The sequence below is a fragment of the Lampris incognitus genome, chromosome 4 (assembly GCF_029633865.1).
Source record: "Lampris incognitus isolate fLamInc1 chromosome 4, fLamInc1.hap2, whole genome shotgun sequence".
In the NCBI taxonomy this organism is placed as follows: domain Eukaryota; kingdom Metazoa; phylum Chordata; class Actinopteri; order Lampriformes; family Lampridae; genus Lampris; species Lampris incognitus.
Genome location: NC_079214.1, coordinates 6936108 through 6961515, shown reverse-complemented (window position 1 = coordinate 6961515; position 25408 = coordinate 6936108). Strand labels below are relative to the sequence as shown.

The following is a 25408-nucleotide window of genomic DNA, read 5'->3' as shown; positions in this document are numbered from 1 at the left end:
ATACTGCACACCTGTGGTCACACTACATATTGTACACCACTTTATACTGCACACCTGTGGTCACACTACATATTGTACACCACTTTATACTGCACACCTGTGGTCAAACTACAAAAAAGCAAGCTTACAGAGACCGAGTAGCTTATAATGATGCTATGAGTAAAAAGACCTAGATGGTGCAGTGCATGTGAAATGTTTGTGGCTGCAGGAGTCAGTACCTTTCAGGCTCTTCTAAGAAATCTCATGTATACATTTATCTGCCAGCTCGATGACTCTGATAATGGAATCGTCATGAGTTTAACATATAAGATTCAGTGTCACACGCTACCAATCCCAGCAGTGGGACCACTGGTGGAGCTGCCTTCTTGTAAGACACTGACTTGTTCCTTTTATTGTGTTATTTTGGACCACTGACCACTGGTGATCAGCAGAACAAAAACAAAGGAAACCTGAGTGTACCATGTCTTACCAGCAGGTGGCGCTGCTTAATAAGGCGTCACATGTTAACTGAGGGTTTCAGAGGTTGAGCTTCACCTCAGTTGGTTGGGATAAATCTCCATATTTGAATTGCATTAAGTAGCATTAAATATTCTATCAGGCAGCACTGACATATCAGGACATTCTCAATTCAATAGAAATAGCATCTGAAAAGAATCCTCCTCCTTTTAATTGTTATGTATTGATTGATTGATTGGCTGATTGATTGACCCAAGAAGGATAATTCACTTTTTATTTAGAAACGCATGGTATTGAGGGAAGCCTGTATTCATGTTTGAGGCCCTTTAGGCCATATAAAATATGGGACAAAATATTTTATACAAACCAGTTTTGGATTTTTCTTTTCTTAACAGGAATAATATTTCCTCCCTCTCTTACATAGGTTTCAGATCAACACCAAAATCTTAAATGTACTTTGACATCTTTTTATACAGTGGAACAACATGTGCAACATAAGGTAGGTGAACACTTTAAAGATACACTACTTTGCTGAAATGTTAACTAGACTGGCTTAGATTTTGATTTCCATCCAGGTAGACATCACTTGACTCGCAGCGTGAATCCATCTTACCTCATTAAATCATTGCATATTTAATTGTCATGGCTGCATTTTTTTTACATGTTTTCCAGAATATATTAAATTTTTATTACATTTTACTTTCTCTACATCATGGCAAAGTTGCAACACCTCCCACCATTTAACTTGTATAATGCAGACAAACTGAAATGTTGTGTGCTCGTATTAAGTCAACAACATTCCTTATTTGCTCTGAAAAGTGATTTGATTTCTCTAATCCATTTATGCTTAACATGCTGCCAAGGGCCAATATTTTGATCGGTGGATAGTTTTTTTGAGTCACTGGAAGTCTTTCAACGCAGCTGTCAATGCATCTGTTTGATTTCTGCATGCAGACAAAACAACAAGTGTTCCTTGGGAAAACATTTTCTATACTTGCTAAAGTGGAAAACCTGCTTCTACACTGCTAGCAACAACACTGAATGGATCGTAGGAACTAGGTCCTTGCTCACGCCACAGGAAAATATCCCCACAGCATCTGCTGCATGGCAGGCGTACATGGACGGATGCTGAAAAGTTGCCCAAGTCCACAAGTTCAACTGCAGCCGACTTGTTCGCACAAACAGGAAATGAGGCGACTATGATTAACATCAGTCAACATTTCTCTGGTCTCAGTAAGCTGAGTCAACTTTGGTGACTTGGATTATTGCGGTACTCTCTATGTGAGTGCAAACTGACATGATAGAAAGCAAACGGCGTTACCGGCTTTGCAACACTGCGGATGTGGGCCACAGGCGACAGGAAACAAAACAGTTAAATCTGGACATATGAACAGTGGTCTGATCAGTGTTGGATATTTAAGGCATTTTAAGAAACAAATCCACTTCCCAGTTGACTTGAATACTTCTGCTACGACACAGAAGAGAGAAATTAGCGACACAACAGTAACGCACCGTTCTGCGGGACAGTGGTTTGCAGTTATGCTCGGTAGACATATTAAATAAAATATGTACTCTCATTAAAAATGATTTTACGATGAGTTAGATATCTTATCAAATGTAACCCACCCCTGACCAATATTTTGGAGAGAGAGAGAGAAAATAAAATAAAACGGCCACTCCTTGCTGTTGGAGCCTAACATGCACATTTGCTCCTGTCTGAGTCGCCCATCAGGTCCGCGCTGGTGGCGCCGTTGGCCCGGACGGTCCCCTCGGGGATCCAGGACTTGTCCACGCATCGCTCCATCCTCTTCATGATGAGGTCCAGCAAGACGTCAACGGCCCGGCTGACGTTCTGCCCGCTGGCTGCGCTCGTCTCAAAGTACGGGATTCTGCATGACAGGCGAGAGTGGAAACGGCTTCATTTCACCCGTTTTGAAAAGGACAACAGAGTTCACATGCACCCAAAGGCTCACGTCATACAACGCACTCATAGGCCTCACAGGTTTTTGTTTTGTTTCTTTTTTATTACCCCCCCTTTTTTTTTCTCCCCAATTGCACCCAGCCAATTACCCCACTCCTCCAAGTTGTCCCAGTTGCTGCTCCACCCTCTCTGCCGAGCCGGGGAGAGCTGCAGACTACCACATGCCTCCTCCGATGCACGTGGAGTCACCAGCCGCTTCTTTTCACCCGACAGTGAGGAGTTTCACCAGGGGGACGTAGCACAGGGGAAGCTCATGCTATTTCCCCCTCCCCCCTGAACAAGCACCCGAAACCGACTAGAGGAGGCGCTAGTGCAGCAACCAGGACACACACCCGCATCAGGCTTCCCACCCGCAGACACGGCCAATTGCGTTGGTAGGGACGCCCGACCAAGCCGGAGGTAACACGGGGATTCGAACTGCCGATCCCCGTGTTGGTAGGCAACAGAATAGACCGCCACACCGCCCAGACGCCCCCATAGCCCTCACGTTATCAAGATCAAACATATGGCTTTCCAGGGAGGTCAGCTGGGGTGAGGAAACACGTCAAATAAAGCGGGAAAGCGAGTGGCAGCAGGAGGGCGAGCATACGGCTGTGCAGCGGCAGGGTGACTATAGTTATTTTGTATTCACTGAGGGTGTGTCTGATGGTGCCTTGAACAGGATATTTTATCTAGGTGTACAAATATTTGTCCTTCAGCGAAGACCAATCGACTCCCACATTGTCTTGCACAGACATAGTCAAACAATGCAGCCACTGCCTCCTTGACAAACATTTGTGGGAGCGGCTCCCACAAAAATGTAACGTGGGCGATACTGACCCATACTTCTCTGCCAGCTCACGGGCCTCCTCTTCACTGACCACCCGCTGGTCTGCAAGGTCGCTTTTGTTTCCACAAAGGATGATGTCTGGGTTTTCGCAGTAAGCGTGGATCTGCAGCTGACCTGGGAATGACAGTGACATCAGTGCACGTGGTTTACTGAACCCCTCCACCGCTGCTACTCAACAGACTGGTTTGAAATGGATTACACCCGACACCTTGTTCCCAAGTTTTGATAGTGAACATGTCATCTTGTTCGATCCTTATAAATATCATGGAAATTGAGCCGCCACCTGTTTGAGCTTCATGTTCTCCCTGGTCAAAGCATTTATTTCCGGGATTCCACTCCTACCTAAAACGACCATGGTGCGGTCAAAATGACGGCCGGTTTTTAAACTCTATATTCTGCCAAGATAAATACCCAGCTGAGATATTAATGCATTACACATGTTAGTATGTCTGTTGCGAAACTACTGACACCAAAATTATCATTTTAACAACTTTAATACTTTTTTTAAACAATTTAAAATGGCCGCTGTCCAATGCCTGTACATACTGCAAGGCCTCGGTGGTAGTCACGGTGCGTCTGTAATGGCGTCTGTAACCAGACATGTTGGACATAATCAAACATCAAGTTTAGACTATTTCTCTGCACTGGAGGATGCTGGTGTGTTTCTAGGACAGAGCAACGAACTTCATGAAGGAAATGATGTGACAACACACGTCGTAATTGTTGCATGATCGTGTGCGTCATGTCAGTATTTATGAGTGGTCATAACTTTTTTTTTGCAATTGATCTAAAACTCATTTTAATGCAAATATATACAATTTTAGGAGAATTCCGGGAGCGGCAAGTCTGTATCTTTTTCCCCCCCCCCCAGTTATTAAACTTTGAAAATCTAAAACTGTCAAAATGACCGTCTTGGTCGTTCTAGTGTTAAAAAAAAAATCATCACATTTACATTTTGGTGTTAATGTGTTCAGACGTGATTAAGTCATCAGAATCTCGGTTCGACCACTTACCGGCTGACTGGTCATGTGACACTTGACTCATTGATGTGAAACTAAATCAGTTGTACGTTTTTTTGTTTTTTAACTGGCAACATACGTGACTAAGCTTTGGTCTGAGGTTTTAGCGTAACTGACTTTTTAAAGAGGTTGCACTGAGCAGGTTCCCCTGGGAAAACGACGCCAAGCCTCATCGACTTTTTAGACAGCTTTCGTTCTGAATAACCTCAACACCCACGAGGTTTTTAGAGACTCTCTGAGGAATCGGCCTCTGAGCTCAGATGGAGACAAGGTTCGACAGGAGCCGAGGTGAAAAACACCGGACAGACATGCTGTTACTGGTCCCCAGTTGGTATGAAAATGATATTTCATTTGTTACACAATTATTAAAACAAAAAATGTTCTCAGGTCCTTAACAAGTATCAATGTCCTGTGAAGGCAAAACACTTGCTGTTGATTTTGACGCCACACCCGACAGTACAGTGAGACTGTAACACATATTATTTTCATTATTATTATTACTATTATTATAGCCTCTGAATCAAAATAGTTTTTTCTGTTAACCCGTTTCTTTCGAAATTTTCATAAATGCAAGTGGGTGAAAGATAAATCAAAAATGCTGTTTAATATTGGATTTACTTTTCTTTTCTTTTTTTTGTTCTTATCTGGTGTAAAGCCTCCTTGGGTTCCTTGAAAGGTGCTATATCAAACCAAGTTGTTTGTTGTTGTTTACTTGAATTTGTTGTGTAAATGAAAAATAAAATGCTAACGCTGTCAAATCCTTGAAAATGTGTAGACTTCCACACAATGTGCCTCTGGATGACCCCCGACATTTATGTTCATATTTATTTTGAACATAATCATAATCATTTTTATTTATTTACCCCCCCTCCCTTTTTCCTCCCCAATTGAACCCGGTCAATTACCCCACTCTTCCGAGCTGTCCCGGTCGCTGCTCCACCCCCTCTGCCGATCCAGGGCGGGCTGCAGACTACCACATGCCTCCTCCGACACATGTGGAGTCGCCAGCCGCTTCTTTTCACCTGACAGTGAGGATCCAAAGGAGTTGAATCAAGTGCAACTGGACTTGGTATTGGTATGGATAACCATGACCTGGATGAATGAGAACATTCACAGTCTGACAGTGAGGAGTTTCACCGGGGGGACGTAGCACATGGGAGGATCACGCTATTCCCCCCAGTTCCCCCTCCCCGCTGAACAGGCGCCCCGACCGACCGACCAGGCACCCTGACTGACTAGAGGAGGTGCTAGTGCAGCGACCAGGACACATACTCATATCTGGCTACCCACCCGCAGACACGGCCAATTGTGTCTGTAGGGACGCCCGACCAAGCCGGAGGCAACACAGGGATTCGAACCGACCATCTTTACGTTTGACAGTGTGGGAGAATCGACTCATCCGAGACGAGTCATAAAAGGTGGTTTGATAAGTGACTTACTCATCCAGTTTCTGACGTTCAGGAAACTCTGCTCATTCGTGAGGTCAAACAGCAACAGGAAACCCATGGCGTCCCTGAAGAAGGCGGTCGTCAAACTTCGAAATCTGGACACCATTTAATAAAAACAAACAAACAAAAACACTCCGTCATGCCTCATGAACAAAATGTCAAGGCCTGTGGCATGCAACAACAGGGCGATGGAAGATGGCGTTCCCCTCTGTTCTTACCGCTCCTGTCCCGCCGTGTCCCACAGCTGAATGTGAATCTTCTGTCCTCTCCCTGTCCCTGCGGTTCCATCCACCCCGTTGGATGTGTAGACCTGCATCAGACAGGGGGGGGGGGGAGTGGGAGTGGGGTCAAAGCATCATCCTCACCACACTCACAGTCAAACTGGGTTACAAGTTTGTTTTGATGCCGCGGTGTTTTGGGGTTTTTTTTTTGTCATGCTTCCTCCTTGTCGCTTTTGCATATCTGCAGTTTGCACCACATTTAAATGAGCCCTGCTGGGTTAGTTACCGTTGTAACAAATGAGACAGCAAAGCATCATGAGCAATATTAAAACCAGCACGCCGAATGCAGAAATAAACGATAAATTAGACGTACATCTGCTTTCCTGTAGTGCCAGAACACTCCCTGTGCAGCAGAACATTTCATGACCATCAACATAACCACGCCATTCAACATTATGGTTTATCATCTTTCAGTGGTATCGTGTAAGGACAAAATTGAGATATTGTCAAATCACGATGCACAGTTTTGGTGTCTAAATTCGTTTTTGCCATATGTCGTCGATGACGTCCGCAGAAGTCGGACGTAGTTTCCTGAACTTATCGATGATTTCAAAACTAGCCGAAGAGCTATCAAGTTAAAAAGGATAATGCCCATTTCGTTAAAATTTCAGAAGAAAATTCTCCAAAAGTATATCGAAAAACTAAATTGTTTAATAGTTAACAATTAATAGTTAACACTTTTCATGAATTTCTTTCCTTTGTGTGCACGCCACACCATCTGTCAATTTATGGATCAGGTGAAGATTTCATAAGATCCAACACAATATAAATAACCAACCCCCCTTCATTTCTCAGAATTGAAGGAATGAAAACCCCTTTCCCCCCCATTCCTAAACTTCAGCCGTCCACACACACACAAACTTATATCATAACAGTGTAAAACTCAATGGCGGTCCGACCTGATAAAGAATGAAACACGGCATATTTTATCACACTTAGCTGTGGGAAAAGGTCCGACTTATTCAACCCACTCATGGAAAATGAGGATATAATCAGGCGTCCGGGTGGTGTGGCAGTCTATTCCGTTGCCTACCAACACGAGGATCCCTATGGACACAATTGGCCGTGTCTACGGGTGGGAAGCCGGATGTGGGTATACATCCTGGTCGCTGCACTAGCGCCTCCTCTGGTCGGTCGGGGCACCTGATCGGGTGGGGAGGGGGAACTGGGGGGAATGGAGTGATCCTCCCACCTGCTGCGTCCCCCTGGTGAAACTCCTCACTGTCAAGTGAAAAGAAGCAGCTGGCGACACCACATGTATCGGAGGAGGCATGTGGCAGTCTGCAGCCCTCCCCGGATCAGCAGAGACCGGGACGGCTCGGAGAGTAGGGTGATGGCCAGGTACAATTGGGGAGAAAAACGGGGCACATTTTTCAAAAAACAAAAACTTATTAGCAATAGAAGTGCAGCTAGTCACTGTATGGGGCCTGTATGACGACGTATCCAGCACATGGTACCAGTACACATGGTACCAGTACATATGACAACACAAACCATTTGTTTTGATTCAGTTTAATCCCACAGCCATGCCACATGTCACGCATATCTTCCCATCTTCATGAGTGTCCCGGTGCAGACAGACAGTGAAGCCTGCTTAAAGACATTTAAAGTCATGTGCTGAGACCAGGAAATGGCACCAGGAACATCAGCAACGCATAAACGTGATAAAGAGGAACTAGGACTAACCACTGCCAACTGAAACTGCAATTTAATGTTGATTGCTTCCTGGCAAGTGTGTGTTTGTTTCATAACATGTTATGTTCCTCTTAAGAGAGCCTACTAGGTCTTACACTCGTACAGTGCATGCAGTTGTACCAGTGACGGGCAAATTGACTGACGCGTCCCAGCATGTAAGTACCAGATGACAGAAAGCTAGCTAGTACAACGTCAGTACACAATGTCTATGGAATGACACGGGACGGTCACGGGTAATTGATCATTCCATTATTTGCCAGGTTATGTGCCTACTCCACCCCCTACCCCCAACCCCACCCCATAAAAACTGTCCATGTGCAACTGTGTAGGCTGCTTTTATGAATCTAATCCAAGTAAAAATACATAAACAAAACATGAAATAAGAAAAACATTACAATACAAGAGATCTTTTCAGCTAATATGAAAAGATTAAAGGGGGGAAATTAATTAAGTAATTAATTAAAAAATATATATACATAGCGCTTTTTTTCCGGAAACCATCAATGGTGTAGATAAAAGTGCTCAACAAAAGAGGAACGGATGTACAGTGCATCCGGAAAGTATTCACACCCCTTCGCTTTCCCCACATTTTGTTATGTTACAGCCTTATTCCAAAATGGATTAAATTCCTTTTTTTTCTCATCAATCTACACATAATACCCCATAATGACAAAGTGAAAAAGGTTTTGTAGAAATTTTTGCAACTTTCTTAAAAATAAAAAACTGAAATATTGCATGTACATAAGTATTCACACCCTTTGCTATGACACTCAAAATTGAGCTCAGGTTCATCCTGTTTCCACTGATCATCCTTGAGATGTTTCTACATCTTGATTGGAGTCCACCTGTAGTAAATTAAATTGATCGAACATGATTTGGAAAGGCACACACCTGTCTATATAAGGTCCCACTGTTGACAGTGCATGTCAGAGCAGAAACCAAGCCATGAAGTCAAAGGAATTGTTTGTGGACCTCTGAGACAGGATTGTATTGAGGCACAGATCTGGGGAAGGGTACAAAAAATTTCTACAGCTTTGAAGGTCCCGAAGAGCACAGTGGAGTCCATCATTCGTAAATGGAAGAAGTTTGGATCCACCAGGACTCTTCCTAGAGCTGGCCGCCCAGCCAAACTGAGCAATCGGGGGAGAAGGGCCTTGGTCAGGGAGGTGACCAAGAACCCAATGGTCACTCTGACAGCTCCAGCGTTCCTCTGTGGAGATGGGAGAACCTTCCAGAAGGACAACCATCTCTGCAGCACTCCACCAATCAGGCCTTTATGGTAGAGTGGCCAGATGGAAGCCTCTGCTCAGTAAAAGGCACATGACAGCCTGCTTGGAGTTTGCCAGAAAGCACCTAAAGGACTCTCAGACCATGAGAAACAAGATTCTCTGGTCTGATGAAACCAAGATTGAACTCTTTGGCCTGAACACCAAACGTCACATCTGGAGGAAACCAGACACCTCTCATCACCTTGCTAATACCATCCCTACAGTGAAGCATGGTGGTGGCAGCATCATGCTGTGGGGATGTTTTTCAGCGGCAGGAACTGGGAGACTAGTCAGGATCGTGGGAAAGATGAATGGAACAAAGTACAGAGAGATCCTTGATGAAAACCTGCTCCAGAGCGCTCAGGACCTCAGACTGGGGCGAAGGTTTACCGTTCAACACGACAACGACCCTAAGCACACAGCCAAGACAACGAAGGAGTGGCTTCGGGACAAGTCTGTGAATGTTCTTGAGTGGCTCAGCCAGAGCCCAGACTTGAACCCCATTGAACATCTCTGGAAAGACCTGAAAATAGCTGTGCAGCGACGCTCCCCATCTAACCTTACGGAGCTTGAGAGGATCTGCAGAGAAGAATGGGAGAAATACCCCAAATATAGGTGTGCCAAGCTTGTAGCTTCATACCGCAGAAGACTTGAGGCTGTAATCACTGCCAAGGGTGCCTCAACCAAGTACTGAGTAAAGGGTGTGAATACTTATGTACATGCAATATTTCAGTTTTTTATTTTTAATAAATTTGCAAAAATTTCTACAAAACCTTTTTCACTTTGTCATTATGGGGTATTGTGTGTAGATTGATGAGAAAAAAAAAGGAATTTAATCCATTTTGGAATACGGCTGTAACATAACAAAATGTGTGGAAAGTGAAGGGGTGTGAATACTTTCCGGATGCACTGTATATTTACATATATATATATATATATATATATATATATATATATTTGGCACACGCAAATAACATTGTTATAAGCAGCCTAAAGAACTAACAGTCAGTGAACAGTGATGTCAGTGAATTATGATGGTGCTGAATCGTGCAAGCAGAGTTTGGAAGTTTCTTTACAAACTCGCCCAGCGTTGTGTACAATGCTAGCTGTGTTTTGCAGAACTTGCATACCACATTAGGACCAGCGCCATGTGAAACCACATGCTTTTACAGCACACATGTACATCACTGGATGGTAGAAACAACGGCAACAATCCGAGACGAGACGACGGCCTCCACACAACTGACATGATACTGCGACCCTTCTTTGTTGATTGGCAACAGGCTAAGCATTAAAACCGTTATGACAAAAAACAAGTTGGTGTGCGTTGTTGTGCACACATGCATGAAGTCGATTGGTCTGTTGAATAATTAAAAATCACCATCACTACTATGAAGCAAATGCAAACATATGCTGCTGTAATTTTCCAAGCTTTTAATTTTTCATTAAAAACATGCTGCTCCATTGTTATGTGACCACATGTCGGTCTGTGTGAAGACTGGAACACATGAAGACTTGTGTAGTATTCCTGGATGTGTTCTGAGGTTGTTAGAAGGCTCTAGTTTAGGCGTGCTCTGGGTGGATATAGTAGAAGGTAATTCTAAGTAAATACTGGACGCTCTGCTGTTTGTCGATGTGTGCCGTGTTTATTCTTTTTTTTTTTTTTTTTATTTTCTTGGTATTTTTGCCTTTATTGGACAGAGGTTATATAGAGGATAGTGAAGCGGCAGACAAGAAACAAGGAGAGAGAAAGAGATGGGTACGACATGCAACAAAGGTCACTGGGCTGGAATCGAACCAAGGACGCTGCGGTTATGTGGCATGCACCGTAAGCGTTCGGCTCCCGGGGCAGCCCAGACATGTTCATTCTCAGGGAGGGCAATTAACTCAGATTATCTTCCACTGCAGCGCACCACACAAAGGTTTTGTTACGAGACTTTGTGCAATAGTGCGTGAGTGTTTAACCCCTGGTTAGCAACTGGAGTTGGTCTGTAGCGCCGCATTATGTAATAACGCCGCATTATGTAATAATGTAATACATTTTCACATCATTATCTAATAACGTCACGTTTTTTTCAAATCAAGACATACATTTTGGTGGTTTATTACATAATGCACCAAATTATTACATTATCTTCATAAAAAAGTGTAACATCCGCATTTTGTAATAACCGGTGCAATATGTAACAACTTATTACAAAATGCGGATGTTACACTTTTTTATGAAGAAAATGTAATAATTTGGTGCATTATGTAATAAACCACCAAAATGTATGTCTTGATTTGAAAAAAACGTGGCGTTATTACATGATGTGAAAATGTATTACATAATGCGGCGTTATTACATAATGCGGCGCTACATGGTCTTTAACACAAAACCACGACGGGGAAAAGACCCAACTAATTTTACACCACACTTATAAAACGGGTATATGATCTGCGAGGAATATTTAAATCCCAAAAGGTTGTTTTATCATTCTGAAATGCTCCTATTAGGAAACATAAAACTGTCACTAATGAAGGAAAATTAATTCGGCGTGGGTTAATCAGCAACTGCTCCAACGACTACATTACTGGCATTTTGATTGGTCCATTGACCCACCAACCAGAGGGCACATGCTAACAGAAACCGTCGCCGCTCAGTCCGTCTTTAGGTTTGGGGTATAGGCGTGGCCGTGGATGTTTTCTCATGTACATGAGACTCCACAGTACACTGAAGGCCCTGTTGCCCACTTTAAGAGGATATTTGTGACGCTTGGCTTTAGAAGTGGTGACAGACAGATAGCAGAGGGAAGTGTGCGGGAGAGACAGTTAGCATTAGCATTAGCACCCCAGGTGGCAGCCATAACAGACAAAAAAAAAATTATCTAAAGTTTTTCACCAGTTTTATGTAACTTCACATAATTCTCCGTCACTTCACAAAGTTTTTTTTTTAAACAAATGCACGAATTAAATAGAAATAAAAGTCAATTAAATCAACAGGTGTTTTTCCACTGGGTTTTCAGTGGAAACGGATCTGAGGTCGTTTGTCTAACCTAGCAACAGTAACCAAGGACCACGGGAGAAGGCGGGACCTGGAAACCAGAGGTTTGGATTATCGGTGAGAGATGCCAAACCTACCACTCTCTTTTCTCTGAAGTCTATTCCCACGGTGGTGATGAACTTGGAGTTGAACCTCCCGTCGGTGTACTGGTACAGGAAGCTGGTTTTCCCCACGCCGGAGTCACCGAGGGCTAGAAATTTGATGAGGTAATCGTAGTCCCCATCAGACATAGTGAGTGCTTATTCCTAAAGTGAGGACACGCACACACACACACACACACACACACACACACACACACACACACACACACACACACACACACACACACATAAGCCTGAGAATAATGAAGAAAACCTCATCATTAGAACTTTCATAGAACAGACTATCAATACAATCCAAACCGAAGATTATGAGATTTTTCCCCCCCTTCTTCTCCCCAGTTGTACCCGTCCAATTACCCCACTCTTCCGAGTCACCTCGATCCAGGAGGGCTGCAGACTACCACATACCTCCTCCCATACATGTGGAGTCACCAGCCGCTTCTTTTCACCTGACAGTGAGGAGTTTCACCAGGAGGGCATAGTGCGTGGGAGGATCAGGCTATTCCCCCCAGTCCCACCCCCTGAACAGGCCCCCCGACCGACCAGAGGAGGCGCTAGTGCAGCAACACATACCTACATCCGGCTTCCCACCCGCAGACACGGCCAATTGTGTCTGTAGGGACGCCCAACCAAGCTGGAGGTAACACGGGGATTCGAACCGGCGATCCCCGTGTTAGTAGGCAACAGAATAGACCGCCACGCCACCCGGACGTGAAGATTGTGAGATTTAGATCACTGGACAAATTGGTACAACACAAAAATGAAAAAGTCAATGTACTGCAACAGGGATAAATTATATTTTCTTTTCTTTATCAAAAAGGGGTTTGGTTAATCCACTTCCATCTGTCTATCAAGAGACACGGTGGACAGACTAGCCAGCGAGACAGAGACCGATGGGATCCAGTCCGCACCAGCTGGGAAACCAACATTTTAAGTTTTGGATTAGTTTTTTTAAGGCTTGGCCTTGCACGCCACAGACCAGTGGCTCTCAACAGGGGGTCAGGGCCCAAAATGGGGCCTCGGGGAGCTGCCGGGGAGGACCTTCAGATGGTGGAAAATATCAAAAAACATCAAGACATCAGTAATTACTCAGCTATAAATAACACAAAGCAAGCAACTGATACTATATTAAACAGCCATTTTATTGTTTGCAGCTGTCACACTCATGCTTGCTATGAATGGGGAAAAGGAAATAAAGGATTACTACACAGCAAATGTTATATATCACTTTTATGGGGTTCCATCCATCCATTATCCAAACCGCTTATCCTGCCCTCAGGGTTGTGGAGATGCTGGCGCCTATCCCAGCAGTCATTGGGTGGCAGGCGGGGGAGACACCCTGGACAGGCCACCAGGCCATCACAGCCCCCCCCCCCCCACCACCACACACACACACACACACACACACCTAGGGACAATTTAGTATGGCCGAGTCACCTGACCTACATGGCTTTGGACTGTGGGAGGAAACTGGAGCACCCGGAGGAAACCCACGCAGACACGGGGAGAACATGCAAACTCCACACAGAGGACGACCCCCAAGGTTGGACTACCCCAGGGCTCGAACCCAGGACCTTCTTGCTGTGAGGCGACCACGCTAACCACTGCGCCGCCTTTTATGGGGTTAAACATGCAATATACAGAACCTTGTTGGACACTCACTCAACAAGGTAACACAACACGTGACGGAGGCTGACGTGAGTAAGGTTTTAAATCTGTCAAAGCACGCAAAGCTGCCGGCCCAGACGGTACCCCATCTCGTGTCCTTAAGACCTGCTCTAGTCTGCTATGGAATGATTTAACAGACATTTTTAACCTGTCAGTGTCACTATGTATGGTTCCTACATGCTTTAAGAAAACCCTTATTGTTCCTATACCCAACAAAAAAAAATCCCCTGCATCCTGTCTTAATGACTGCAGACCTGTTGCTTTGACCTCCGTAATAATGGAGTGCTTTGAAAAATGAGTTAAGACATACATAAATATTAACGGTCCTCCCAACCTGAATCTGCTACAGTTTGCTTATTGGTCCAACAGATGTGTGGAGGATGCTGTGTCATTGGCTCTGCACACTGAGTTAGAACACCTTGAAGGAAAAAACACCTATGTCAGAATCTTGTTTATTGACCACAGCTCTGCATCTAATACCACTGTAACGTCTAAACTGGTGTTAAAGCTTCAGGACCCTGGTCTTTGTCATTCCATCTGTACGTGGTTGTATGACGTTCTGACAGGCAGACCTCAGACAGTGAGAGCAGGTACCAGCTACTCATCCACCATAGTTCTCCACACAGGAGCACCACAGGGTTGTCGCCTTAGTCCCTTACTCTACAGCCCTGAACCCAAACAAGCGGCCCGCGGGCCAGGTCCGGCCCGTGAGAAGCAAATGTCTGGCCCGTGCCGACCCATTTGCACTAACGCACCTGTCATAGCATGTGAAATAACGTGCGCAACATGTGAAATCAAGTGCAAGCTGCTCTACTCCATGTTGACCTCACTCCACACTATACACTTGACCTATGCCGCAGAGCTCACGGAGTACGCCTTACGTCACCACGGGCTCTAGGGTCCTTGACTAGACAGAGCCACTCACCTGCTAAGTCACAGATCACCAATAAATGTCCTACACCAAGAACATGGCCTGTGTGAAAAAGCAGAAAGTCGACCAGGAAAACTGTCAGTTCAAATCTCTTCTGGACTGATCTGTTTTGTTTTATTTTACTGGACCATGCAAAAACCAAACCCACATGCTTGATATGCATGCAGACCATAGCTGTCTGCAAAGCAGATAATCTCAAACGGCACTTCAACACGATGCATGCTGCTAGTTTTAATGCCAACTACCCTCCAAAATCAGATCACCGCAAACACCAAGTAGCAGATATGATATATCATACAAGCGCTCCGTTTCTACCATCTGTAAATCGACATCTGCACAAGATAGTGCAACAGCTGCATCGTTGCACGTTTTATTCATGCATGGTGTGGTTTGGGAGCTTGACTGAACAGGACCACAATCAGCTGAGAAGGAGGGTAAAAACCAGCTTCAAAAACCGTCGGAGCGGCGATGCCACAGCTTCAGGACATGTACACCACCCCTAAGTATGATGGAGGACGGCAGCCACCCAGCACATGGTCTGTTCCCCTCCTTCCCTCGGGACAACGCTTACAGAGCATCAGAACTCCGACCAGCCACCTCAAAGACAGTTTTTACCACCAGGCCATCAGAACAATGAATAGTAGGCATTTTGCATAACTTCAGGGATTTATTACTTGTGGGATTTCTGATTTATTTTTTGTTTTTGATATTATTTATTATTTCCTTATATATAGTTTTAAGGGCTGAGAGAGAGCCAGGGCATATGCATTTCATTGCATTTGAAGGTACATGGTACTTTTTATGATCATAAAGTGAACTTGAACTTTAATGGAACAAGCTCAACTAACTGCAGTGGAGTGTAGAGGTGGAGCCATGATGATGACAGACAGACAGGTTAGCATCAGAATCAGAATCATATTTACCGCCAAGTAGTTCAAGAACATATGAGGAATTTGACTTGGTATGTTGGTGCAAGAGAGAAGAATTAACAACAAGCAGTAAAGTAAAAGTTAAAAGAATAATAAAATATATATACAAGATAAAATAAAAATAGGTGCAATAATGGGAAAATACTGGGAATATGGTGAGTACTCTACTTACAAAATGTTAAGAGAATTTTAAGTAAGAAGTCCATCCATCCATTACCCAAGCCGCTTATCCCAACCGGAGTCGCGGGGATGCTGGAGCCTATCCCAGCGGTCATTGGGCGGCGGGCGGGGAGACACCCTGGACAGGCCGCCAGTCCATCACAAGGCCCACACACACACACCCAGAGGAAACCCACGCAGACACGGGGAGAACATGCAAACCCCACAGAGGATGACCCAGGACGACCTCCAAGGTTGGACTACCCCGGGGCTCGAATCCAGGACCTTTTTGCTGTGAGGCGACCATGCTAACCACTGCGCCACCGTACCGCCTAAATAAGAAGTTATTTACAGAATGAGAAGTTGTTATAGAATAAGAGTTATTTACAGGGTAGTGCTGAGTTTATGCAAAGTATCCATGTACAGAGAGCACAGCAGGGCAGATAGATATATTGCACTGTGTTTGTGCATGTGAGTATGTGTGCATGTATGTAGGTGTATGTCATGTCTTGGTGTAGAGAGAGAGTCAAAGGGGTTGGGAGGGTGGCAGTGTCAGGATCTGTGGGTGTCTGAGGGCTGGCTAGAAAGGCCTACTGCTGTAGGGAAGAAGCTGTTCTTGTGGCGCGAGATTCTGGTTTTTATAGACCTTAGCCTGTTGCCGAAGGGGAGGGTTTTGAAGAGCCCATGGCCTGGGTGAGAAGGGTCGACCATGCTCTTTCCTGCTCGCCTCAGTGTCCTCGAGGTGTACAGGTCCTGGAGGGACAGCAGGTTGCAGCCAATCACCCTCTTAGCAGAGCGAATGATATGCTGTAGTCTGCCCTTGTCCATGGCAGTGGCAGCAGCATATCAGATCATAATGGGGGGAGGTGAAGGTGGACTCAATGATGGCGGTGTAAAAGTGCACTATCATTGGCTTTGGCAGGTTGAACTCCTTCAGCTGCCGCAGGAAGTATATCCTCTGCTATGCCTTCTTGGTGAGGGAGCTGAAGGAGCTGATGTTCAGCTCCCACTTATGGTCCTGGGTGATGATGGTGCCCAGGAAGCAGCGGGATTCCACAGCGTCGACTGGGGAGCCACACCGGGTGATGGGGGCGGGTGGGGCTGGGTACTTTCTGAAGTCCACAACCATCTCCACTGTCTTTAGAGCATTGAACTCCAAGTTGAGCATATCTCCTGTTGGAGTCCTGGAACATTTCATTGGCCGCGGGGGGTCTTGATGGCAAAAAGCTTGAGAACCGCTACATTAGAGGACTACCAAATATTGAAAACAAGGTAGATTCCACAAATAATGGTGGATTTCATATATTTTTTGCGTATCAGTCACCAAAATGAACACACACTAGATGATTGGGTCCAGCCGGAGCATCAAACAATGAAGGGTTACATCCAGATCTATCAGATCCCCGACAAGCACAACAGGACTCCTGACCAGTCCAAACACAGAGACGGACATTCAGACCCAACTTGCTCAGCGTTTTGATGCCTGATCTTTAGAGTCTAGAGTTGAAAATCTGCGTTACATATACTGGGATAGTGATAAGTTTTCTGTCTATTTTCCACACATTCGTGTGAGACTACAAGATATGTCCCCAGTTGTCTCATCCAAATGTTCTTTTTAAAACATCTGGCAGGTGTTGATTCTTGGACGGTGGCAATTCCTGAAAAGTGATGTACTCCGGAGTACATCACTCTTCATCTTACTATCATTATCATCATCTTCGTTCTCTTTGAGTGTGTCGCTGATGATACAGAGTCACCAACATGTACATTAACTTGGGAAAGAGAGGCCTGTAGAACATTAGATGTGATCTTTGAGACTACTACTACTAGTAGTAGACTGTAATTAAAAAGTACCTCTGTAATTATTGAATTCTCCATTGGCAGAATATTTTCTCTGTTGGAAAACGAACTCTTGGAAGAGTAACAATGGTTTTCACAGTTTGACAGTGACTAGGTGGAGCTCTGTCTCCTATCCAGCTCGACAGGCATCGACAAGTCTGTCTGACGTCTTCTTAAATTATTTCCATAGCGTATGTGATTCTTCTCACATTGACTGAGATCAGAATCCAATTAACTGCTAAAATAAAACAGTTGAACCCAGAGGTACCCTTAAAAACCATCAGATGGGTAATTTTACTCAGATTAAAAGTGGGAAAGTCTAATTTTCAGGCTGTTTAAAAGCTTTAAGTGAAGGTCCTAACTTATTTACGTTGACAATTTGGCAGAAATGCAGATGATTTTAGAGGATTCACAAACTTTTCCGCAAAACAAGCACTACATAAAAAGATATGCAATGGAGTTACCCCTCAAAGAAAGAAAGAAACGAGGCCGAACGTCTCTATGATTATCTGTACATAAATGTAGATAGAGCAGATAAAAATACTATCCGATCTGTAAGACTTGAGAGCCTTCCTTTATCTTGCTATTGCAAAATTAACAGGAAACACCTTAAATGCTCTCGCTCTCTCTCTCGCTCTCTCATGTATATTACGTTCTCTGATGGCGGGGTCCCTACATTCCTTCAGTCTTTGGCATACATCATATGATCGTGGTTTTAGAAAAGGATTCAGTCAAGTCCAACATTCCTTCACGCTGACCAGCAGCATTTCATCACAGCCAATAAGAAGCTTAAAGTCTTGAGGAAAAAAAAAAGAAACTCAAGGTCCATGAAAAATGTAAGCAGGACGCTGCGTTTTAAATGGTTCCTACCACCACTGATGCAGTGGGAACAGGACTGACTGGAGGTGGAGAGGAGACGAGGGCCTCGTATTTGTGTATTTGACTTTGGTATGACTTACAGATGTGTTTGGATGTTTGGATCATCTTATTTCTAGTAAATCATGATTTCAGTAAAAAAACAAAAACAAAAAAAACTCAAGTTGGTTTTATCAGTTTCCTGTCTTTCTTTTTTTAACCCCCCCCCCCTTTTCTCCCAAGTATGCAGCCAATTACCCCACTCTTCTGAGCCGTCCCGGTCACTGCTCCACCCCCTCTGTCGATCCAGGGAGGGCTGCAGACTACCACATGCCTCCTCCCATACATGTGGAGTCGCCAGCCGCTTCTTTTCACCTGACAGTGAGGAGTTTCACCAGGGGGACGTAGCACACGGGAGGATCACGCTATTCCCCCCAGTTCCCCCTCCCCCCTGAACAGGTGCCCCGACTGACCAGAGGAGGCGCTAGTGCTGCGACCAGGACACATACCCACATCCGGCTTCCCACCCGCAGACATTGCCGATTGTGTCTGTAGCCAGAGGTAACATGGGGATTCGAATCTACCATGTTGGTAGGCAACGGAATAGACCGCCACGCCACCCGGATACCAAAATGAACCTGCCTTTTCACGTTCTTGACTTCTGACTGTTAATTTGATTGTTTGGGTTGGGTTTCATTCACTGTCACTTAAGTGCTTTGTAAGGGTGTTTTGACGAGTCCTATACAAACATACGAATCCTCCTAATGCAGCGAGCAGGCCATCACAGATACACCCGACTTGACCCTTGACCTCACCACGGTGAAAAAACCTTTCCAACTTGAAAGAGGGTCAGAGCCAGTCATCATATTTCTGTAAAATACCACCGGCCCATTTACAGGGGGAAGTCTGGCTGTTGGCTAAACAGGTTATCCTCCCTCCATTCCTGACAGCAGTAACAGGCGTGTTTGTACAATGGACTCCGTCTTATCCTTACGGGCTAAACTTCTCTGGGAGCTCCATGACATCAAGTCCTCCTCAGTCCACACGTTGCCCCGGCATTGATATTCGCCAGCTACCAAGACCGTTTATTTATTGATTGTGCCATTTTATCACTGAAAAGACCGAACATTCATAAATACATGGATGTAAAGTGCTGCGACAGCAGAAGCAAAATGACCAAAAGTCAAAAGAGATGAGCACGTTGGGAGAGGGGTTCTGTTAATCTAAACTCTCTACCCACCAACACAGGGATTCCTTCAGATCTTTCAGAATTCCACTATAGAATATTATCATTTTGTCAGAAATTCTCTCTCAATTCCCTGAATTACTCACAGTTGTTAGAAATCCCGGTAACACTTTCTATGACGCTTGTATCTACAACGCCCTATAAGCATCTATAATGCCCTATAAGCACCTATAACGCCAATACTTTCCTATAATGTGTATTACAATGACTAACGGCTTTGGCTGAAGACTGTGAAATAGCACTGAAGTCTCATTATGCATCTCTATAGAAATTCAGCAAAACAAGTTGGCTATGACGCATTATGACATTTGACAGATAAACAGGCTAATGATGACATATTTATAATGCATAAATCCGTTTTAAATTGACAATGTATCATAAAGGTGGTTATGAGGTGTTGTGAGGGCGTATACATGGTTATAATGAATCTTACAATGACTTATAGGGTGTTATAGATGCTTATAGGGCGTTATAGATGCAAGCTTCATAGAAAGTGTTACCGAAATCCCTCCAAAACCCAAATAAGCCAGCATCTCTATGGGACATCTGCGCCAACGCTACAAGCAGACACACGTTTAATGAGGATGATGAAGATCTCGCCTGTGACTCAACACAGCTTATCACAACGCCAACTATCCTGAACAAACCTGACGCAGGAGGAAAAGACAATATCAGGCCCCATGCTAAAAACAGGAACAGGCTCCATACCATAAATCGCTCATACCAAATGCAGAAATCCCCTTCGGAAAGGTCATGTCCACTGCTCAGTCCTCCTCTGAGATGAAGCTCAGGACGTGTAATGACAAAGTGCTGGGCACCACAGGCTTACCTTAACCGCTGTCGCTCAGAGAGCAAGGAGCCTCTTTCCCTGACTCGATTTCCAATCTCATCCAACGTACACAGCTTTTAAAACTGACTCGAACCAAAACTGGTCCAACCGTTCGCTCAGAAGGAAAAGATGGAAAGGACCTGGCATGTAGAAAACAGGGATACCAATCTGGACTCCTCCTTGTTGAAACCGGACGGGTCAAACGTTCTGCTGATTTAAGGCGCTGATCAGGGATTTCGGTTGACCCTATGCGAGTTAAATGGCGCCAACGCTTACACAAACCACAAAGAGGCCCCTCCATAGCAAAATGTTGCCAAACACATTATTTCCCAAGAGATTTCCTTTTCTGGCTTACCAAAGTCACGCAGAAAGCAGAGCCGTTCATAAAGCTGTTGAACACTTATTAAGCTTTATTAGTCTTGAAAAATTGTGCATTAGTAAAAAAAATAGTTGGACGCCTTCAGTCTTATCATGTTACAGCACCGGGCACTTTATGGGAAAGGTCAATCATCTTTATGGGGCGGGGTCCATTTTCTTGTACAAAGAATGTAAAAGAGATCAGTTCTGATTAGCCTGACATGGTGGTGACAGCATGGTGGTGATGGGAGCCGCTGATAACAACCACTGTGCCTTGCAGCACAGTGCCCCTCCATTTAAAGTCAAACGGAGTTTTGTGTTAGTAGTCACATCACATGACAGTACACCCTTCATGACAACCTCACTGGTCTCTGATCAGCGTCCCTACCACAATTTGTGATTTTATTTAGCAGAAACGACGTACATCTGAGAGGTAGTTGGCTTGTCAGGAGTCTAAGCCACGGACTCTTACTGGAGACTCGTCCCTGCTGGGGTTTGAACCTCCGGCAGGAGAGCCGGCGTTCATACCTCCTGAGCCGTCCAGCCGCTAGCACCCTTGCAGCACACCTTGGAGACCCAAATGTTTCATTGCTCCACCAACCCCAGCAACAATGAAGACGGCTGGAGCACAATTTTCAGCTCCCCTTGACTTGAAACAGGTTTCTTATTCTATCATATCCTAATTATGTCCCTCCACCTTCTTGATTGCACAACAACATGCAAGTGTACTTTAAAGGACCCCCCCCCTCCAAAAAGAGAGAGAGAGAGAGAGAGAATAGCTGGCTCCTCTTCGGCCAGCCCATTCAATATGTTCTGCGGATTTACAATTTGCCTTGAAGAAATGTCTGCCCGATATGGTTAATTACACATTTTCAATGGAGGACCGGATCCCAGAGTCAGGCCGGACAGGCCTGTTAAAAGTTGTCTCTCTCCTCTCTGACTAGTTCTGCTCGCTGGTCTTCCACCGACAGCCAGGCGGACAAGCAACCAAAAAGACAACGACGTGTTTAATAACCAGATGTGGAGGAGAAAGAACAGCAGTCAGCCTGGGCTGCCGTCCAGCGCAGAGGAAGGAGGCGGATGTGCTGATAAACACGCCACATGGACGGACAGCTGGGGGTCTGCTGGGGATCTGCTGGGGGTCTGCTGGGGGTCTGCTGTCTTTCTGGGCTAAAAACCCACGTCACAAGAAACACTCATTATCATCATCAAAGTCCCGTCCCGCATATTACGACCAACACGAGTCCATGTCATCGAGACGGCTCTGATCCAGATGAGATGGATCTTCTCTGATCCAGATGAGACGGCTCTGATCCAGACGAGAGGCTCTGATCCAGACGAGAGGCTCTGATCCAGATGAGATGGATCAGAAGATCCAGATGAGACGGCTCTGATCCAGATGAGAGGCTCTGATCCAGACGAGAGGCTCTGATCCAGATGAGATGGATCAGAAGATCCAGATGAGACGGCTCTGATCCAGATGAGATGGGTCTCATCTGGATCAGAGCCTCTCCTACTAGTTCTCAGGCAGTGGCCGGTCCCACTGGTTCTCTGCCTGTGGCCGCTCCTACTGGTTCTCCGCCAGCGGCCGCTCCATCTCATCTGGATCAGAGCCGTCTCATCTGGATCTTCTGATCCATCTCATCTGGATCAGAGCCTCTCATCTGGACCAGAGCCGTCTCATCTGGACCAGAGCCTCTCATCTGGATCAGAGCCTCTCGTCTGGATCAGAGCCGTCTCATCTGGATCAGAGCCTCTCATCTGGATCAGAGCCGTCTCATCTGGATCAGAGCCTCTCGTCTGGCCCGATGACCCTCAGCTGGCGCTCGTGCAGTCCGGGGCGGTCAAGGGACCCGCGGACGCAGAGACGCGCCGCTTTTTTTTAAACCAACAACCAAAGGACCTTTAAAAAGAGGGGCACTCGGCGTCCACTTCAACCCGCTTCGGAAAACGCGGGGACTTCGCGTCTGCGTGGAAAAATACTGTGTATAAAAACCCCTCGTTAACGCAGAGAAACCGACCGTCCGCCCCGTTTCACGCGGGTACAACAACAACAACAACAACAACAACAGCAACAACAACAACAGTCTCGAGGAGAAAAGTCCGCCACACTTGGCGCCAGCTGGACCTACTTTTCCAGATGTTACCGTCAAAACTTTCTGCGCGTTTGACACGACGGGGAGACGAACGCCGCCCGCTCCTTCACGAGCCGGCTCGGCTCGGCTCGGTTCGGTTCGGTTTGGGGCAGACTAATCGGTAACGACGGAGAACCATCGACCGAAGAGCAGAAGTTAACGGGGCTCGCTTTTCTGGTCTCCCACTCTCGGCTCATTTCCTGGAAGTAAACTCACCAGCCTCCGGAGGGGCCTCGATGCGTAACGTTTCCTGTCTGATACAGCAGGTGGCCTTGAAGAAGGAGACGAAGAAGAAGGAGGAGGAGGAGGAGAAAATAAATCCGAGATACTTTTGTACAAGTTAAAAACCAGCTAAACTAACATCTGCACTCTCGGCGGGATCGCTCCGACCCATTTGCTGCGCGGACGTCATTGACCCTCGTGCAACCGGAGACGGCGAAGGGTTAATTGGCTCCGCCCACGGAGCCGCTCGCGGCTCCAGCTACGCCAGCCACTGGCTGAGAACAAGTGGGAGCGGCCACAGGCGGAGAACCAGGAGCAGCGGCCAGTGGTGGAGAACCAGTAGGAGCGGCCACAGGCGGAGAACCAGTAGGAGCGGCCACTGGGTGGGAACCAGTAGGAGCGGCCACAGGCTGAGAACAAGTGGGAGCGGCCACTGGGTGGGAACCAGTAGGAGCGGCCACAGGCTGAGAACAAGTGGGACCGGCCACAGGCGGAGAACCAGTAGGAGCGGCCACTGGGTGGGAACCAGTAGGAGCGGCCACAGGCGGAGAACCAGTAGGAGCGGCCACTGGGTGGGAACCAGTAGGAGCGGCCACAGGCTGAGAACAAGTGGGAGCGGCCACAGGCGGAGAACCAGTAGGAGCGGCCACAGGGTGGGAACCAGTAGGAGCGGCCACAGGCTGAGAACCAGTAGGAGCGGCCACTGGCTGACAACAAGTGGGACCGGCCACCGGCGGAGAACCAGTAGGAGCGGCCACTGGCTGACAACAAGTGGGACCGGCCACCGGTGGAGAACCAGTAGTAGCGGCCACTGCCTGAGAACCAGTAGGAGCGGCCACAGGCGGAGAACAAGTGGGACCGGCCACTGGCGGAGAACCAGTAGGAGCGGCCACAGGCGGAGAACCAGTAGGAGCGGCCACCGGCGGAGAACCAGTAGGAGCGGCCACTGGCTGAGAACAAGTGGGACCGGCCACTGGCGGAGAACCAGTAGGAGCAGCCACTGGCTGAGAACCAGTAGGAGCGGCCACTGGCTGAGAAAGAGTGGGACCGACCACAGGCAGAGAACCAGTAGGAGTGGCCACCGGCGGAGAACCAGTAGGAGCGGCCACTGCCTGAGAACCAGTAGGAGCGACCACAGGCGGAGAACAAGTGGGACCGGCCACTGGCGGAGAACCAGTAGGAGCGGCCACAGGCAGAGAACCAGTAGGAGCGGCCACTGGCTGAGAACAAGTGGGACCGGCCACTGGCGGAGAACCAGTAGGAGCGGCCACCGGCGGAGAACCAGTAGGAGCGGCCACTGGCTGAGAACAAGTGGGACCGGCCACCAGCGGAGAACCAGTAGGAGCGGCCACTGCCTGAGAACCAGTAGGAGCGGCCACAGGCGGAGAACAAGTGGGACCGGCCACTGGCGGAGAACCAGTAGGAGCGGCCACAGGCAGAGAACCAGTAGGAGCGGCCACTGGCTGAGAACAAGTGGGACCGGCCACTGGCGGAGAACCAGTAGGAGCGGCCACAGGTGGAGAACCAGTAGGAGCGGCCACTGGGTGGGAACCAGTAGGAGCGGCCACTGGCGGAGAACCAGTAGGAGCGGCCACTGCCTGAGAACCAGTCGGAGCGGCCACTGGCGGAGAACCAGTAGGAGCGGCCACTGCCTGAGAACCACTAGGAGCTGCCACTGGCGGAGAACCAGTAGGAGCGGCCACTGGGTGGAAACCAGTGGGACCGACCACTGCCTGAGAACCAGTAGGAGCGGCCACAGGCGGAGAACCAGTAGGAGTGGCCACAGGCGGAGAACCAGTAGGAGCGGCCACTGGGTGGGAACCAGTAGGAGCGGCCACCGGCGGAGAACCAGTAGGAGCGGCCACAGGCAGAGAACCAGTAGGAGCGGCCACTGGGTGGGAACCAGTAGGAGCGGCCACTGGCTGAGAACAAGTAGGACCGGCCACCAGCGGAGAACCAGTAGGAGCGGCCACAGGCGGAGAACCAGTAGGAGCGGCCACTGGGTGGAAACCAGTGGGACCGGCCACTGCCTGAGAATCAGTAGGAGCAGCCACAGGCGGAGAACCAGTAGGAGCGGCCACCGGCGGAGAACCAGTAGGAGCGGCCACTGGGTGGGA

At 46.9% G+C, this 25408-nt stretch overlaps 1 protein-coding gene across 3 annotated transcripts; it reads right to left on the bottom strand.

Moving 5' to 3' along the window:
- Positions 1-716: 716 nt before the first annotated feature.
- rab27a (RAB27A, member RAS oncogene family) lies at positions 717-23606 on the bottom strand. 3 transcript variants are annotated; one of them, XM_056279447.1, is made up of 6 exons: positions 23286-23606; positions 12098-12265; positions 5952-6043; positions 5725-5828; positions 3257-3380; positions 717-2345 (listed from the first exon to the last, which is right to left on the bottom strand). In XM_056279447.1, the coding sequence occupies exons 2-6, from the start codon at positions 12248-12250 to the stop codon at positions 2150-2152; spliced, it is 669 nt and encodes a 222-aa protein (XP_056135422.1). In that variant the 5' UTR covers positions 12251-12265; positions 23286-23606; the 3' UTR covers positions 717-2149. The 3 variants fall into 3 exon arrangements, with proteins under 3 accessions (XP_056135422.1, XP_056135424.1, XP_056135425.1); XM_056279449.1 differs by lacking the exon at positions 23286-23606 and adding an exon at positions 23067-23256; XM_056279450.1 differs by lacking the exon at positions 23286-23606 and adding an exon at positions 23082-23256.
- Positions 23607-25408: the final 1802 nt, after the last annotated feature.